At 41.2% G+C, this 16,455-nt stretch overlaps 1 protein-coding gene across 3 annotated transcripts in view; it reads left to right on the plus strand.

Annotated features, from left to right (window-relative positions):
* The window catches only part of ACVR2A (activin A receptor type 2A), a 115,702-nt gene that overhangs the window by 74,887 nt on the left and 24,360 nt on the right, over nt 1–16,455 (plus strand). For 2 of the 3 annotated variants that reach the window (XM_084643233.1, XM_084643231.1), the window contains exons 5-7: nt 1,827–1,850; nt 7,195–7,338; nt 8,816–8,959. In XM_084643233.1, the coding sequence (XP_084499359.1) occupies nt 1,827–1,850; nt 7,195–7,338; nt 8,816–8,959 (312 nt within the window). The remainder of the gene's footprint in view (nt 1–1,826; nt 1,851–7,194; nt 7,339–8,815; nt 8,960–16,455) is intronic. The other variant, XM_084643232.1, reaches the window with a different exon arrangement.

Below are 16,455 nucleotides of genomic sequence, written 5' to 3' on the forward strand. Positions count from 1 at the left end.
GGAGGGGCATAAGTTTTCAGCTGTGTAAAAGGACAATGATCAGTTGTTCTCCATGTCCACTGAAACTAGAACAAGAAGTCATCGGCTTATTCTGCAGTGAGGGAGATTTAGGTTAAGATATTTGGGAAAATTTTCCAACTATAATGATAAAGTTCTGAAACAGGCTTCCAAGACAGGTTATGGTGTCCCTGTCATTGGAGGTTTTTAAGAAGAGGCTATAAACACCTGTCCTGGATGGTCCTCCCTCAGTGAAGGGGGCAGGCCTAGATGACATTTCAAAGTCCTTTCCATCTATATTTCTGGGATTCTGTGTCAGGTGGGTGCCAGGCTTTGCTTCAGGACTTCGGGGGCAAGAAAGGAGACTGCCCATTTTTCTTTTTTTTTCTTAGTAAAGGGATCATCGGGAAATCAGTTGGAACTTGGTCATCCTTTCAGTAGCAATAAGCCCTACTGTAGGATTCATAAGTCTGACTCTGGCTAATCTAGCCTTCAAGAAATACTTCATCTAGCTTGTTATATAGATACTGCTCAGCGTGTGCTAGGTAGTTTCCAAGCACAGTGGAAGACCTGGTCCTTGGCCCTGCAACGTGTGTAATCTCAGAAGATAAAGACAGACAAAGGGTGGTGGATAGGGATAGTTGCCATTAAAAATGAGTACCCTAAGTGTTTGAATTTTGTGCAATAGCACTCACTTATCTGATGACATGATTGATGATGCTGATGTCCAGATAAAAGGACTAATTAAGGACCCAGTCATTCAGGGCAATTAAAAACAAACCAACCAATCATGTAAGTTAACAAAGTCTCAAAATTAATGCTTAATGAGTGTAGTAGTAAACTGCAGGTGACATGCCATTTGGATTAAGAAGGTGTGTGTGTTGGGGGGTTAACCTGGCTAAACAATCAACATTAATTTAAATCATTTTCTCCAGTAATTGAATTCTCTGTTCCTCCTTTTTTACAAAGCTTTTCAGTGAAAAATCCATAAATAACTATTTGGACTTATTGAAAGAGCCCTTAAGTATTTTCAAATGTCTTACATCTGTCAAATATTGCAATTCTAGGATCTGTTATTTAAATTGTACCCCCAGAAGTACATGTCCAAATCTTCTAAATTAGTAATACAGATCTACCATATGATGTGCAATTAAAGAAAGGTTGTTTCATTTCATACACATGGTTTTTAGTTACAATATAGCTTCTTAATTTTAGAAAATGCAACACTGCCATCTGCTGTACTCTTGTGACCACAGTGGAAAATAAGTTTTAGCAGGAATGTGAATGTTTTTCTAGTAGCATAAATCTTTCAAATTGAGTAGTGGCAAATAGACTAATTAACATAATGCTGTGTAAATATGTGGAATAATGAGCAGCTGAACAGATGAGTAACAATTGTGAAATCCAAGTAGCATATGAAAAAGGTAGATGGTGGACTATATGTCCCATATTTGTGCTGTAAGTTTTCTATTTCATTACTGTTTATAAAATATCTTTAGAAAAATCATTTTTGTCATACTGATTCTTCATATACTTTAAAAGAGCAATTCTGTGTTTAATCATAAGGTCATTTCTACTGGCATCCCGTACTACAATTATTCTTTTACCTATTTACTTTCCTAACATGACATTATCAGTGACTGATTTATTATTCTAAATCAGTTAATTATCCAAGCAAAAATTGATATCCCCTTCGATATTCTTTGTAACAAATTATTGTTTTATACAAACTAATCTTCTGTGTCACTTTTCTTACAAAATGCTTTTCACCTTGTTCTTGATATAATTAGTAACTTCCTTTGCCTGTTTTTGTTTGTTTGTTTTACAAGCATGCCTTTCATATAATGATTGAGGTAAGCTGTACTGATGTGTTTTTGTATTTTGTGGAACTTTGTGGTCATGTAATATGTTCTATTTTTTGTTGCTTTGATATAAATTAAGTTCTTTACTGAGCACTGCTACAAAATACTGTAAGCATGCTGGGTCAAAATGTAAACTTACTCTCAAAATTACTAGAATTTCTTGTGCAATAGAGTTGAATGTCTGTGGAGATTGATAATGGAATACACCACCTTTCACTTCTTAGGTTACTGGTTTGAATTCGGCATTTGAGATTTCAGAGGCTTATATGAAAGAAACGAATCACTTTAAAGTGTCTGCACATAAAACTTCATTGACAATTGGCTGTTCCTTGTTGGCAGTCATAAGAGAGTTAAGTTCTAAATTGATGTGGATATGACCTTCACTCTCTTATAAGCGGTCTTGCTAATTCATAGTACAAGCCCATTGGAAATATGCTTTAGAGAAAATGGCACATTGCTTTTTGCTGTTTTAAATTGCTTTCCTGCAAATTTTAAATTTTGTAAAAAGTTGATAGAGATTTCCTTCCACTTACACCACTGTTCAGCTTCAAATGAAACTCTTCAGGTTCAGAAGAAACTAAAATAGGAAACTCATTGCTATTTACCATGTATGTAATGGTTTTTCAGCATTTACAGATATTTACTAATCTTTATTGTACCTTTGCCAAGATGCAGGATTTGTTGTGTTAAAGCCATCCAAGACAGATGGCTATCCAGCCGCCTTTTGAAAACCTCCAGTGAAGGAGCATCTGCTACCTCCCTAGACGGTCTGTTCCATTGTCCTACTGTTCTTAAAGTTATGACCACCTTCATTTTTGCAAATAAGTCATTCCTGTTGGTCAGTATCAGATCCAAAATGGATGACCCTATACTTGTTTCTTCTGATTCAGAGAATTGTCCCCTATACATGCTAAGAACTTGCAGGACATACTGTGTTTTGCTGTAATAGTCTTCCAGCAGATATCAGGGAAGTTAAAATCCCCCATTAATACTAGCTCATGTGTGTTAGCTAATCTTGTTACATGGTTGTAGAATGCCTCATCTACTTCCTCTTCTTGATTTGGTGGTCTGTAATAGACCCCCACCATAAGATCACTACTATTCTTTTTCCTTTTTATTCTCACCCAGTGACTCTCAGTAGGTCTGCTGCTCAATTCCTCTTGGACCTTGTCACAAGTGTAAACATTCTTGATGTACAGCACAATGCGTCCTCCTTTTTTCCCATACCTATACTTCCAGAACAAGCTATATCCTTCAGTACTGGTACTCCAACCAGGAATGTTGTCCCACCAAGCCTCTGTTTGTTTGCTTCTCTGGTGTTGCTGCTCCCTAGGTTCGCAACCATAGTCTGGTGCAGTATTTAACGCAAATTAGCTTTACGACTTATGGGAAAAGTGGAGCTTAAATTTGAGCTTTCTGTCTCCTAGTCAGTTCATCAACATTGGTCTTCTTCTGACTAGGTTAGCCAGTCAGTTAGGCTTTTCAGAAAATTTAGAGACCTTAAGGCTACAAAGATCTTTTGAAAAGATTATTTAGAAATAATTATGCCTGTGGCACCTAAATGGTTTGCATAAACTAGAATTAGTTGGGACTCTTCCAATGGAACATTTGTCTATTTGGAAGAAATTGATTTTTTTCAAAAAGTGAAACACTTCATTGGAAATATGTAGATTTTGATGAAATTTTGCTTCAGGAAAAATGAAACAGTGTTCCATTTTGAACTTTTCAGAAAGGAATGTTTGGATTTTTTTTTTGTTGAAAATTATTTTTCAAATTTTGGTTTTTTTTTTAATACCCAAATAAAATTCTAAATTGAAGTAAAACTTTTCAGTTTTGTCAAGTCAAAACAAAACATTTTAATAGAAAACTACCATTTTTTTTTTCAGAATTTTGTTGTGTAGGAAACTGAATTTTTTTTTTCAGAATTTTTTTTTTTTAATTACAGAATTTCATGGCACAGTAAGTCCAGTTTCTGCCTTATAGAAGAATTCTGTGTGTTCCACTGTGAAAACAAGAAAACATTTAATTAGAAGTTTTAGTTTTTGTTGTGGAAGAAATATTCTCTGTATACTGTGATAATATAAATATCACCAACAGTGTGGAGAATACATTCTCCTGTCTGTGTACTTTCTGAAGTTTTTAAGAAGTATGTAGTATTTAGTGGTTAGGAAGTCAAGTACTGCAGTGGAATTTTTTTAATCACTATTAGTAAATGAGAAGTTTTGAACATTCACTTGCTATATGGTACAGAGTGAATTCAGAAAGTTAAATATTCCAGATTTGGGAGAGGAACGTTGTTCTAATGTCTAAATGAAGAAAGCTAGATCTGTGTGCTATTGCTCACTTTGTCACAGAGCTGCTTCTTTAATTTGGGCAACTCATTAGGGCCAAGACTTCAAAAATGAGTGCCTAAAGTTAAATGTGTAAATCCATATTTAGGCATCCATGGGAACTACTGGGTGCTCTGAACACTTGTGATAAGCCTACTAAATTGGTACAAAGATTTGGATTTACAAATAATTTCAGGCATCCATTTTGGAACAAAATAGCCTTAACCCCTCTGCCTTAATTTCTACATCAGCAAAATTGGGATAACTTCTTCAAAGGTGTTTTGTAAAGGAATTTGAAATTGTATGAAAGCCATTATAGGAGTGAAATTATACTTCATTGTGTTAGTGAATTTATCAGTGAGACATAATTATTTCATTTTGAATGTCTCACACAAAATTATAATGCTTAATCTTGGTGCTCTGGTTTTGTATTTTAACAGCTTTATTTTTCTAATAAGCATTTTTAAAGTATTTTAACTTAGTTTTGTTTTTAAGCATCACTCACTCCCATGTTTCTTCAAAGGTTCAGATTCTTACATGAAGGGTAACGTTTACATGTTTTAAGTGGTTTTGAAAATGTGTGAAAATAGGGGTGTGTGAAAATTTTACCCTTAATCTTTATTAGGGCGCTCAAATGATTAAAAGAAATTGTGATAAATCGCAAAATTAAAAAAATACTCACAATTAATTGCACTTTTAATCGCACTGTTAAACGATAATACCAATTTAAATTTATTATAAATCTTTTTGGATGTCTTTCTACATTTTCAATATATTGATTTCAGTTACAACATAGAATACCAAGTGTACAGTTCTCACTTTATATTTTTATTACAAATATCTGCACTGTAAAAGAGATAAAAGAAATAGTATTTTTCAATTCACCTCAGACAAGTACTAGGCAGCGTTATCTCCTGCAAATGTAAACAGATGTGTTTGTCTTAGCGATTAGCTGAACTAGAATTAGGACTGAGTGGACTTGAAGACTCTAAAGTTTTATATTGTTTTTGAGTGCAGTTATGTTAAAAAAAATATTTGTAAGTTGCAGTTTGACGATAGAGATTCGACAGTACTTGTATGAGGTCTGTTGAAAAATACTATTTCTTTTGTTCACAGATATTTGCACTGTAAAGAAGATAATCAAAAATTTAAAGTGAGCATGTACAGTTTGTATCTCTGTAATTGAAATGGATATATTTGAAAATGTGGAAAAACATCCAAAAATGTTTATAATAAATTTAAATTGGTATTCTCTTTGTTTAAAAGTGTGATTCAAACTGTGATTAATTGCGAATATTGTTTTAATCTAGTTAATTTGTTTTGTGTTAATCGCTTGCGTTAACTGCAATTAATTGACATTCATTAATTACATTCATTCCTTGAAAAGTATCATTTTCCTTAGTAATCATCTGGTGTTAGTTACTTACTGGGAAGAAATGTTATTCTTTTAGCACGTTTAAACTAGGACCTGGTGAAGTATTAAATTGGCATTATGTGAACAACAACTTTAGCTAACTGAAATCTGTTCATCTATAATTTTCTTCTAATTAAAATGGGGGCAAAAACATTTGTATTTTGTTTGTTCTCACAATAGTGAAGCAGATTTAAAGACTCATATTTTCTGAACAATTGTAGTTGTCACACTTGTCTAAGGGTATTCTATACCACCCTTCATTGTAGTGTCCAAATATGGAGGTGAGGGAGACCACTTGTTATGTAAAAGTAGCAAATCACTTTCCTATCTTGCTTTTCCCCCTCCCCCATAAACAGTGCAGTAATGTCCATTAGGGAAGTCAAAATGTGTGCATTAAAAAGATTTAAAAATAGACTAAAACTCCTTTTCTACATCAGTCTGAATCTTATCTATATGATCAGTAGAGGGGGACTAGAATTAATGATCTGTAGTATCAGACACAAACTTTACAAGTGAATGGTGTATGTGTACAGTCAAGAATAACTCTCAACATTTGACTCCAGAAAATTGGCCTCTGCCTGAAGAGTTAAATTTTCTGTTAGATCAGTGAGTGGAAAATTCTGATATGCTTGTGCAGACACAAGTAGGCCTGACATTTTCTTCAGAGTAAAGTAATGGCTTACATAAACACAGTATGTTGGGAAGAAAAAAAAAACGCCCAAAGTGCTTGCCATTACCAAAAATATTGAAAATGTGCCATTTCAATAGAGGAAGGTGCATGTAGAATGAATATATATGTATATAATAAAATATGTAAGGGCTTTTATTATTTACAGTGACTGTAATAATATTTCCCAGAAAGGGAAGCTACCCAGAGTAATCAGCTGGTTGCATAGACACCCTCAGACACTTGTCCCATTGCCTTCCTGTAGTCCTCTCAACTTCTTTTGTATTTGAAAAAGATTGGTTTGGTTTCCCTTTGGAGCTCACCAGCACTACTCCTTCAGTTGGAGAAAATCCTGTTGAGTGTGACATGAGACACTGCCTCTTCTCTAAACGTTAAACATTCTGCAACACTGTTTGCTAACTTCATGAGAAAGAGAGATGGAATGGTAGTTGAACCTAGGTCTTCTTTATGGCTATGTAGAGTACAACGAAGTGAGTGGGCAAGTTGAATCTTCAGTCATCTTCTAGTTAGTGACAGAAATACATTTGGTCTAGTTTGCATTTTACACATATACACACACACACACACACACACACAATGTTCTCTGCTCTGCTATTGTAAAAATACTTGAAATTCTATCATAATTAAAGCTTGATTTTCATTCTCTTTAGTGCCTTTCTGCCTTCATATCTCAGAAGACTAAATATTAGAAATATGTTAGGTTTCTATTTGTGTCTTAATTCTCAGTGTGTCTGACGGAGTCCTGTTTCCTTCCTGTAAAGAAGGGTTAAAGATTGTTTTGTTTTCGGCAGAATTTGACACCAAATGTTTTTCAATATAATTGTCTTTATGTTCCTAGTACTGTCATCCTAGATCTCACACAGAATAGCTAGATTTCAATTATACACTTGTATCTGTTTTCAGGACCCTGGCCCACCACCACCTTCACCCTTGATGGGTCTGAAGCCTCTGCAGTTGTTAGAGATCAAAGCTAGGGGAAGATTTGGTTGTGTATGGAAAGCTCAGTTGCTAAATGAGTATGTTGCTGTCAAAATATTCCCAATTCAGGTATGTAAACGTTCGTATTGTCCTATGGCAATTTAAAATCTCAATATACAAAGCAGACTTTTCTGTATACAATAGGAAGTTGTCATCTCCCCAAACGTCAGTAACTGTAAAAAAATTAAGTTCTCAAATAAAGGAAATGTTTGCAGCTCAAAAGTGAACAAGGTAGATGATGGCATATCTTTTAATTGAACTAAAAATAAGTTACAATTAAATGCAAAATATGTGCTCTAATTCAACATTGGGGAAATGGAGTTAAAAGTTAAGAAATTCAAAAGAGAGGTTCTGGTCCTGCAAACTCTTAAGCATCTGAGTAATTTTAAGCACTTTACTAGTCCCATTGCACCTGCTGTCCATCCTCCTACTGGTTTAAGTAGTATTTTGCTGTTAGGTACTGAAAAAATGTGTCCCGACTAAGGAGATTTTTTTGCTAATTCTGTCTAAATTTTGTGGTGGTCATAATGAATGGCAATTGTTAAAAGAAATAGGTATCCTGAAAGAGATCCCAGTAAAGTGGCTGTTCCAGTTAGGCATGTCTCCATTAAGTGAAGTATACTGCAGTACTGGAAATGTTGAGCTGTTGTTAAATTGTTAGAAGTGCAGTCTCACTGGGAGTATTATGAAGTATTATAAAGCTGTAGCTCACGAAAGCTTATGCTCAAATAAATTTGTTAGTCTCCAAGGTGCCACAAGTACTCCTTTTCTTTTTGTTAATCTGAGTGTTACAGTACTTAAAAATACACTTTACCAGTTAAGGAGGGGTGAGTTGTACTTATATTTTCTAATGGGTAGATCCATATTGACTTGCTGATAAACACATCTATAGATATAATCTTTCTCTAGTAGGAATTTCTCACCCCAAAATAAAATCCATTACACCTGGATTCAATTTAATGAAGAAAAAGCTGTTCCCACTCTTTAAAATTATATAATAATCTTATTAAAACTTGTATTGAGCATAATTTTTGAGCAATGATCTTCAGCATCAGTGTAGTTAATATTGCTAGCATTATCAAGAGCCAAACATTATATCTGGTGGGCAATATGCAAACACTTCACTCAGCTAACAGTGCCCAAGACCTGACCTCTAGCTTCTCTGCTATTCCAATGTGTGGTATCTATGGAGATTCACGTTGGTGCCAACCTGCATAGTACTGTTGCAATAAACAGATTTCCATGGGAAACTACCAAATACAGTTTCCTTGTAACTTATATAGGTACATTAAGATTTATCCTGTACTTGTATGCATTTTTAAAATAATCAATCCAGTCCGTCAATAGTAATATTTTGGAATGTGCCTTTCTTTCCATTGATTCAAATTTATACCAGATCAGAACATATTTTAATCTGTTATAGAAGGTCAGTTAACTTTTCACAATGAATTACAGCAGCTAACTTGTGACTTGTAGAAGAGAGGGTTTTTTTTTTCCCCATCAGAATATAATAAGTGTACTAACTTAATATCTGTGCTTGATTAAGGACAAACAGTCATGGCAAAATGAGTATGAAATTTACAGCTTGCCTGGAATGAAGCATGAAAATATCTTACAATTCATTGGTGCAGAGAAACGAGGCACCAGCATTGATGTAGATCTATGGTTAATTACAGCATTTCATGAAAAGGTATGGTCAGTTTTGACAACGAATAATGTTGTTGTTTTTATCTATTTAGTTTCATTGTAATTTTATTAAAATCCTGTAGCCTATGAACAAGCTTAAAGAAAGGAAGGCTGTGTAATTGTAATTTGGAATTCCACCCAATTTTAAAAAAGAATTGAAAGTAGTTTCACTTACCCACCAAGTCCTCCCCTGTTTTTGTTACGTCAGAGATCATTATTCTCCTCTCACCCTCTTCCCCGTCCAAAAAACCAAACCAAAACAGGTTTTGTCCTAGTAGAGAAGCTGGAAAAGTCACTGGCATTGATCCTTGCCAGAGGAAGATGTTTACTAAAATAACACAAAAATATAATTTTCTCAGTGTTTCACTCTGATTGTGGGCCTTTCTAATGAAGTAGGTCTTCAAAAGTTTTTTTTAACTAATGTCCATCAATTGAATTGAGTGTCATACATGAAATTTTTATCACAAATTTTAATGGTTTTCAGTATGGAAAGCTCCCTACAATAAGAAATATCAAAGTGTATGTATAACAAAATAAGAGCATTATTATTACTACTGCCCCATCTAGCTTTTGTGATGTAACTTAAATTTCTTGTACTAGAATAAAAATATTTTCAGACATTTTTAACATTGGGACTTGTAAAATTAAAGCAGTTGTGTAATAGCATAAACAGCTAAGGGAAAATCGAGTGTTTTGCTATGAATTATGTAAATTTAGGAAGGTTATTTCCTGTATCAGTCTTGTAAAAATAATTATTCAATATATAAAAATTCTACATAATGTAAATGTGAAAATTGATTTATGCTGTCATAGTCAGTATTTCTAGTTCGAGAGATATCACACCTCAATCCTCATAAATACATCCATCAGGTTAAATGTAGCTTTTGATTCTAATTTTTGCTTTGGTTACTGTAAAGCTTTAAACAAGACAGCTACCTCACATTTTTGATACCTGTCTGTTAAATTTATTTATGCATGTTATATCAAACTAAACCAACAGATAAACATTTCCCTTTCTAGAAGGATATGATCTATTTAATTGCTTGTCTGAAATTTTTTTAACTATTGTTATCTCTTAATAACCAAAATTACTCTCATTGAAGAACAGGAGAAAGAAATCTGTTTTTTCCCCCAGTTTTTGTACATTTGTCAGCATTTGGTTTGTTAGCAATTAAGTTCTTCTTCGAGTGATTGCTCATGTCTGTTCCATTCTAGGTGTGCACGCGCCCATATGCATGGACGTCAGATTTTTTCCATAGCGGTATCCATAGGGTTGGCTGTGGCACCCTCTTGAGTGCCATGCTCATGCGTCGGTATATTAAGCGCCGCTGGCCCTATGCCCTCTCAGTCCCATGATGGTTAGTCAGAATGCCTTTTCCTTGCCTCGCAACGGCTAGTGGTTTCATCGTTACTTATTTCGAGCCTTAGGGTCTTGTAAATAGTTTGTTTATAGTACAGTAACTCCTTGCTTTACGTTGTAGTTATGTTCCTGAAAAATGCTGCTTTAAGCAAAACAATGTTAAGCAAATCCAATTTCCCCATAAGAATTAATGTAAATGGGGGGGGAGGGTTAGGTTCCAGGGAAATTTTTTTTGCTGGTGGAGTCAGATGGTGGGATATTTCCGAGGGAATGCCTTACTGCTAAATGATGAACTAGCACTCAACTGAGCCCTCAAGGGTTAATGCACTGTTGTTAATGTAGCTTCACATTCTACAAGGCAGCACAAAATGGAGGGAGGGGAGACAGCATGGCAGAGAGACCGACACGCTCTGTATGTGGGGGGGACAGGGACGGGACGCATTGCCCCTTTAAGTATGCTGACCCCACTCTTAAGTACACTGCCTTTCTAAGTAGATCAGCAAATTGAGACAGCAGCTGCTGTCAGCAAGCTCCTTCCTTCCTGAGCTCTGTTGTGTCATCATCCCCCCACCCCTGCTCTGTGAAGATGGGGTAAAGGAGCGGGGGGTGGGAGGAGGGGAACACCCTGACATTAGTACCTCTCCTCCTCCCCTCCCACCACACAGCAAGCAGGAGGCTCCCGGGAGCAGCTCCAAGGCAGAGGGCAGGAGCAGCACATGGCAGGGGGGGGAGGGACAGCTGAACTGCCCAGCAATTGATAGTCTGCTGGGCAGCTGCCGCACAGGGAACTTAGGCGGGCTGCCAGTCCATCCTGGTTCCAAGCCCCCACCTGCTAGCTCCAGCAGGCTGCTCTTTCTGCAAGCAGTGGACAAAGTGGGCGACTGCCAAACAACGTTATAAGGGAGCATTGCCCAACTTTAAACAAGCATGTTCTCTAGTTGATCAGCAACAAAACAACGTTAACTGAGATGACGTTAAGTGAGGAGTTACTGTAGCTAGCGTCTGAGTAGTTGTTAAGTAGTGTAGTTAGAAGTTAGAGTCCCAGTGAGGTGTGCATTCCCCAGCCTCTGAGTTTTAAGCCCTGCTCTGTCTGTAACAGACCTATGCCTGTTAGTGACCCCCATAGCAGCTGCCTGAAGTGCTTGGAGTTATTGCATATGAGGGACAAAACTTTTGACCCAGGAAGAGCACAACATCCATTTGAGGGCCCTCCTCATGGAATCTGCTCTCTGTCCGGCTTCCGAGCTTTCCCGGCTAGACTCTACCCTTAGTACTTTGGTCTTGGTGTGTAGTGCACCCTTGGCACCAGGCTCTGCCTGGCACCACTCTCTGTTGCCGGTGCCCAAAAAGAAGTCCAAGAAAGGCCATGGGGTATCTGGCAAAGGACCCAGTTTAGGCCGCCAGCTCACACTGGAGCTACGTGGACCTGCCACCCCATTGAGGGCCACACTCCTGGGAGCGGTAGGGAACCCAGGCTTGTGGTGGGGCTGATGCCTTCCCAGGCTCTTCCAGAGCAGAGGCCTCTACCGGCGCCGTGTGGGTCACCGGAAGCGGCAAAGGCTCACTATGAGGGTAAGCCAGCCATCTAGACCCTCCCAGAGGGCAAGTGAGCGCTGCCTATCCCCAGAGCTGAGACAATGCTCTCTGTCTCCATGCTGCAGATCTCCCCGGCTTCACAACCCAGGTCCTCTGCAGGTCGCTCTAGACCACTGGAACTGTGATCATGGTCTCCGCCCTCTTGAAGTGGATCGCCTTGAGGGAGGTGCTGGTCACTGTATCGCTGGCACCATTTGCCATCCTGCCAGTTGTCGTCTTGGCACAGATCCCCATTCCCTGCACCGTGGGAATGTTCTCAGTCCTGGTACTGGTCCCACCACCCCTGGTACAGGTCCTCCTATTCAAAATGCTGGTCTCTAGCGGCGATGGTTGTAGGCATAGACAGCATGTAGACAGATGTAGGCATAGACAGCCCCACCGTGGTCACAGGAAGAGGATTCCTCCGGCATGGAGAGGGAATTCAGTCCCTTGCTGAGGCATCACCAGCATGCTTAGGCACCCAAGGCACCTTAGGCTGACCTCTGTGTTGTCAGCTTTGCAACACGGCCATTGGCCAGCACAGTGGCTCTACTGGAGTACATGGGGCATGCCTGTGATGCCAGTGCCCCCTCTAAAGCCTCAGTGCAACAGCTGACGTCACCGGTGGTACCAGGCTCGATGCACAAAGTGCACTCAAAGGTCAGGGTAGAGGAGTGAGTGCCCACCCCAAAACCCCTTTTCCCCACAGAGCATGATGCCCTAGGGACTCTCCCGGTGGTTCAGTCATCAACATCATCATCCCTGGACAAGGCGGTGACAGGGGCCTTGAGTGCTAGCCTGCCAGAGGACTTTAAAGAGCACCAGTTCCTGCTTCGACGGGTGGCCAAGAACTTGGGCCTGGAGATAAAGGAGATGGCCTGTGTTCAGTGTGCTCTGGGCTTCTACCCCTGCTGATGTTACACTACCAGTGGATGATGGAGTCTTAAAAATAGCCAAAGCTCTCTGGCAAACCCCATCATCCATCCCTCCCACCTCCAAGAGGGCTGAGAGAAAATACTTCATCCCAGCCAAGGGGTTTGAGTACTTGTATAGCCACCCGCCTCCATGCTTGCTGGTCATCTCTGCGACCAATGAAAAGGACAAACAGGGACACACCAGTTAGACCCCCCAAAATGAACAGGCAAAGAGGCTGGAAGATTTATTCAGCAGCCAGCCTTCAGTTCCGGGTGGCAAACCACCAGGCTCTGTTGGGCAGATACAGCTTCAACTTATGGGACTCCCTCTGTAAGTTCAAGGAGTCCTTGCCCAGGACTTGGTCCAGGAGTTTGGTGGAGGAGGCCACTGCAGCAGTGAGGTGCTCCCTCCAAATGGCATGGGATGTGGCCGACTTGGCGGTGAGGGTGGTTGCATGGGCGGTAGTCATGAGGCGCAGCTCCTGGCGTCAGACCACTGGCCTGTTTCAGGAAATGCAGGACTCAATTCAAGATCTCCTGTTTGATGGGAATGGTCTCTTTGTGGGACAGACTGATGCAAGGCTGCATAGCCTAAAGGACACTTTGGGCCACCTGTTGCTCACTGGGTCTGCGTATGCCGCAATTGGCAAGGAAACGGTTCTGGCCGCCACCGCCAAGGCCTTGGCAGCCTCGACAGGTCTGCAAGGACAAGGGATAGAGACATGAGCTTTAGTCATCGCTGCCCTTCCTCCTCCCAGTCACCCATGCAACCCAGTCCGGCAAACCATCCCGGGGGCCATAAGCACTCATTTTGAAGGTGCGCTCAAGAGCGATGCTCCAGTCAACTCTCCGGATCCACCTCATTGTTTCCTCAGCTGTCTTCGTCCCTACTGTTCTGCCTAGTCACGGGTCACCTTGGACCACTGGGTGCTAGAGATAGTATCTCGGGGCTGCATCCTGCAATTCTCCTCCCGCCCCCCCCCCCACCCCCCGCCCCGATCACCCCTTTCCCATCCCTCTTCGGGGTCTCTTCTCATGGGCAATTTCTTGTTCAGGAGGTAGAGAACCTCCTGCACCTGGGGGCATTGGAGGAGGTCCCTTGGGACATGAAAGGAAAAGGGTTCTAATCCCACTACTTTCTAATACCAAAAGCAAAAGGGGGCCTCAAACCCATTCTGGACCTGCGATATCTCAAGTCTCTCAAGAAGTTTGATGTTTCACTTGGTCTCCCTGGATCCAGGAGACTGGTACGTCCCCCTCGACTTGAAGGACACTTATTTCCATATTCCACAGTCACAGACGTTTCCTCCGTTTCATAGTGGGTGGACACCATTTTCAATTCACGGTGCTGCCCTTTGGCCTCTCGTTGGCCCCAATGGTATTCACAAAATGTATGGTGTCAGTGGCCCCTTACCTGAGATGCAGGTCTTCCCATATCTTGATGATTGGCTCAGCAAGGTCAGGTCTCTGGAACAAGTGCACAGAATCCTTGATCTGTGCATTCCACTTGCTGCGTCCTGGGCCTGTTGATAAACGAGAAAAAAATCCACCTTAAGGCTGGTCCAACTAATGTAGTTCATTGGGGTGGTTCTCCACTCCATACAAGCTCGAGCCTTCCTTCTGGAGGTACGTTTTCAGGCCATGTTGGACCTGATCTCCCATGTGAAGAATCATCCACTCACCACTGCTCACACCTGCCTGCAATTGTTAGGCCACATGGCTGGGACCAGGAATGTGTTAGCAGATCACCTGAGCAGGACCTTCTCGTCTCGATGGTTGCTTCATCCAGAGGCAGTCAGTATGATCCCCCAAAGGAGGGGGACCCCTCCCCCCGGTGGACTGGTTTGCGTCCCATCAGAACAGGAAATGCAGTGTGTTCTGTTTGATCTCGGGGATGGACAGAGGTTCTCTGTCAGACGCCTTTCTGCTCCCATGGTCAGGTCTGATGTATGCCTTCCCACCAGTGCCATTGATCTTCACGCGGACTCTGTGGATCAAACAGGACTGGGCAAAGATTATCGTAATAGCTCTTGCATGGCCTCGATAGCACTGGTTCAGCATGCTGCTGGATCTCTTTGCAGCCTCCCCACTGCAGCTACCTCTCTGGCCAGACCTGCTGTCCCAGAACCACGGCAGTCTTCTTCACCCAAACCTGGCAGCGTTGCACTTGACAGCATGGCTACTGTATGGCTGAATGTGGAAGAACTGGAATGCTCGGCCCGGGTTCAACAGGTCTTTTTGGATAGCCGAAAACCCTCTACCAGAGCAGCTTACCTGCCCAAGTGGAAAAGGTTCATGGTGCTGGACCTCACAACGATGTATCCGGGCTGAGCGGGCCTTGCTGCAGGCGATCCTGGATTATCTTCTGCACCTCAGACTCTAAGGATTGTCCCTGTCCCTTGATCCCTCGATCAATTGTCCCTCGATCAGGGTCTGCCTGGCTGCTCTTTTGGCCTTCCACCCTCCGTTCCAAGGCAGGTCGGTCTTCGCTCAGACATGACAGCCCTGTTTTTGAAAGGTCTGGAGCGTCTCTACCCTCACGTCCAGGATTCTGTCCCTCCCTGGGACTTGAATCTCATGCTGTTGCAGCTCATGGGGCCTCCCTTCGAGCTTCTGGCTTCCTGCTCTCCTCTCCTGGAACGTTTCATTCCTGGTTGCCAAAACATCTGCCCTCAGGGTGTCTGAGATCAGGTCATTGACTTCAGAACTGCCCTATAAAGTATTCTACAAGGTTAAGGTTCAGCTGTGCCTGCACCCAGCTTTCCCGCCCACGGTAGCTTCCCAGTTTCATACCGACCATGACATATACTTACCTATCTTCTTCCCGAAGCCTCATAAATCATAAGAGGAACGCAGGTTGAATCATAGAATCATAGAATATCAGGGTTGGAAGGGACCTCAGGAGGTCATCTAGTCCAACCCCCTGCTCAAAGCAGGACCAATCCCCAACTAAACCATCCCAGCCAGGGCTTTGTCAAGCCTGACCTTAAAAATATCTAAGGGAGGTAGTGGAATCTCCTTCCTAGGTAATGCATTCCAGTGTTTCACCACCCTCCATTACTCCTCGTTCTGTTGTCTGCTACCACTGAACAGTCTAGATCTATCCTCTTTGGAACCCCCTTTCGGGTAGTTGAAAGCAGTTATCAAATCCCCCCCTCATTCTTTTCTTCCGCAGACTAAACAATCCCAGTTCCCTCAGCCTCTCCTCATATGTCTTGTGTTCCAGTCCCCTAATCATTTTTGTTGCCCTCCGCTGGACTCTTTCCAATTTTTCCACATCCTTCTTGTAGTGTGGGGCCCAAAATTGGACACAGTACTCCAGATGAGGCCTCACCAATGTCAAATAGAGGGGAACGATCACGTCCCTCGATCTGCTGGCATTGCCGTTACATATACATCCCAAAATGCCATTGGCCTTCTTGGCAACAAGGGCACACTCTTGACTCATATCCAGCTTCTCGTCCACTGTAACCCCTAGGTCCTTTTCTGCAGAACTGCTGCCGAGTCATTCGGTCCCTAGTCTGTAGTAGTGCATGAGATTTTTCCGTCCTAAGTGCTTTTTCCACATCCTCCGTCACTAGGTTGCCTCCCTCATTCAGTAAGGGGCCCACACTTTCCTTGACTTTCTTCTTGATGCTAACACACCTGAAG

This window comes from Lepidochelys olivacea, assembly GCF_965140295.1.
Source record: "Lepidochelys olivacea isolate rLepOli2 genome assembly, chromosome: 11".
Classification (NCBI taxonomy): domain Eukaryota; kingdom Metazoa; phylum Chordata; order Testudines; family Cheloniidae; genus Lepidochelys; species Lepidochelys olivacea.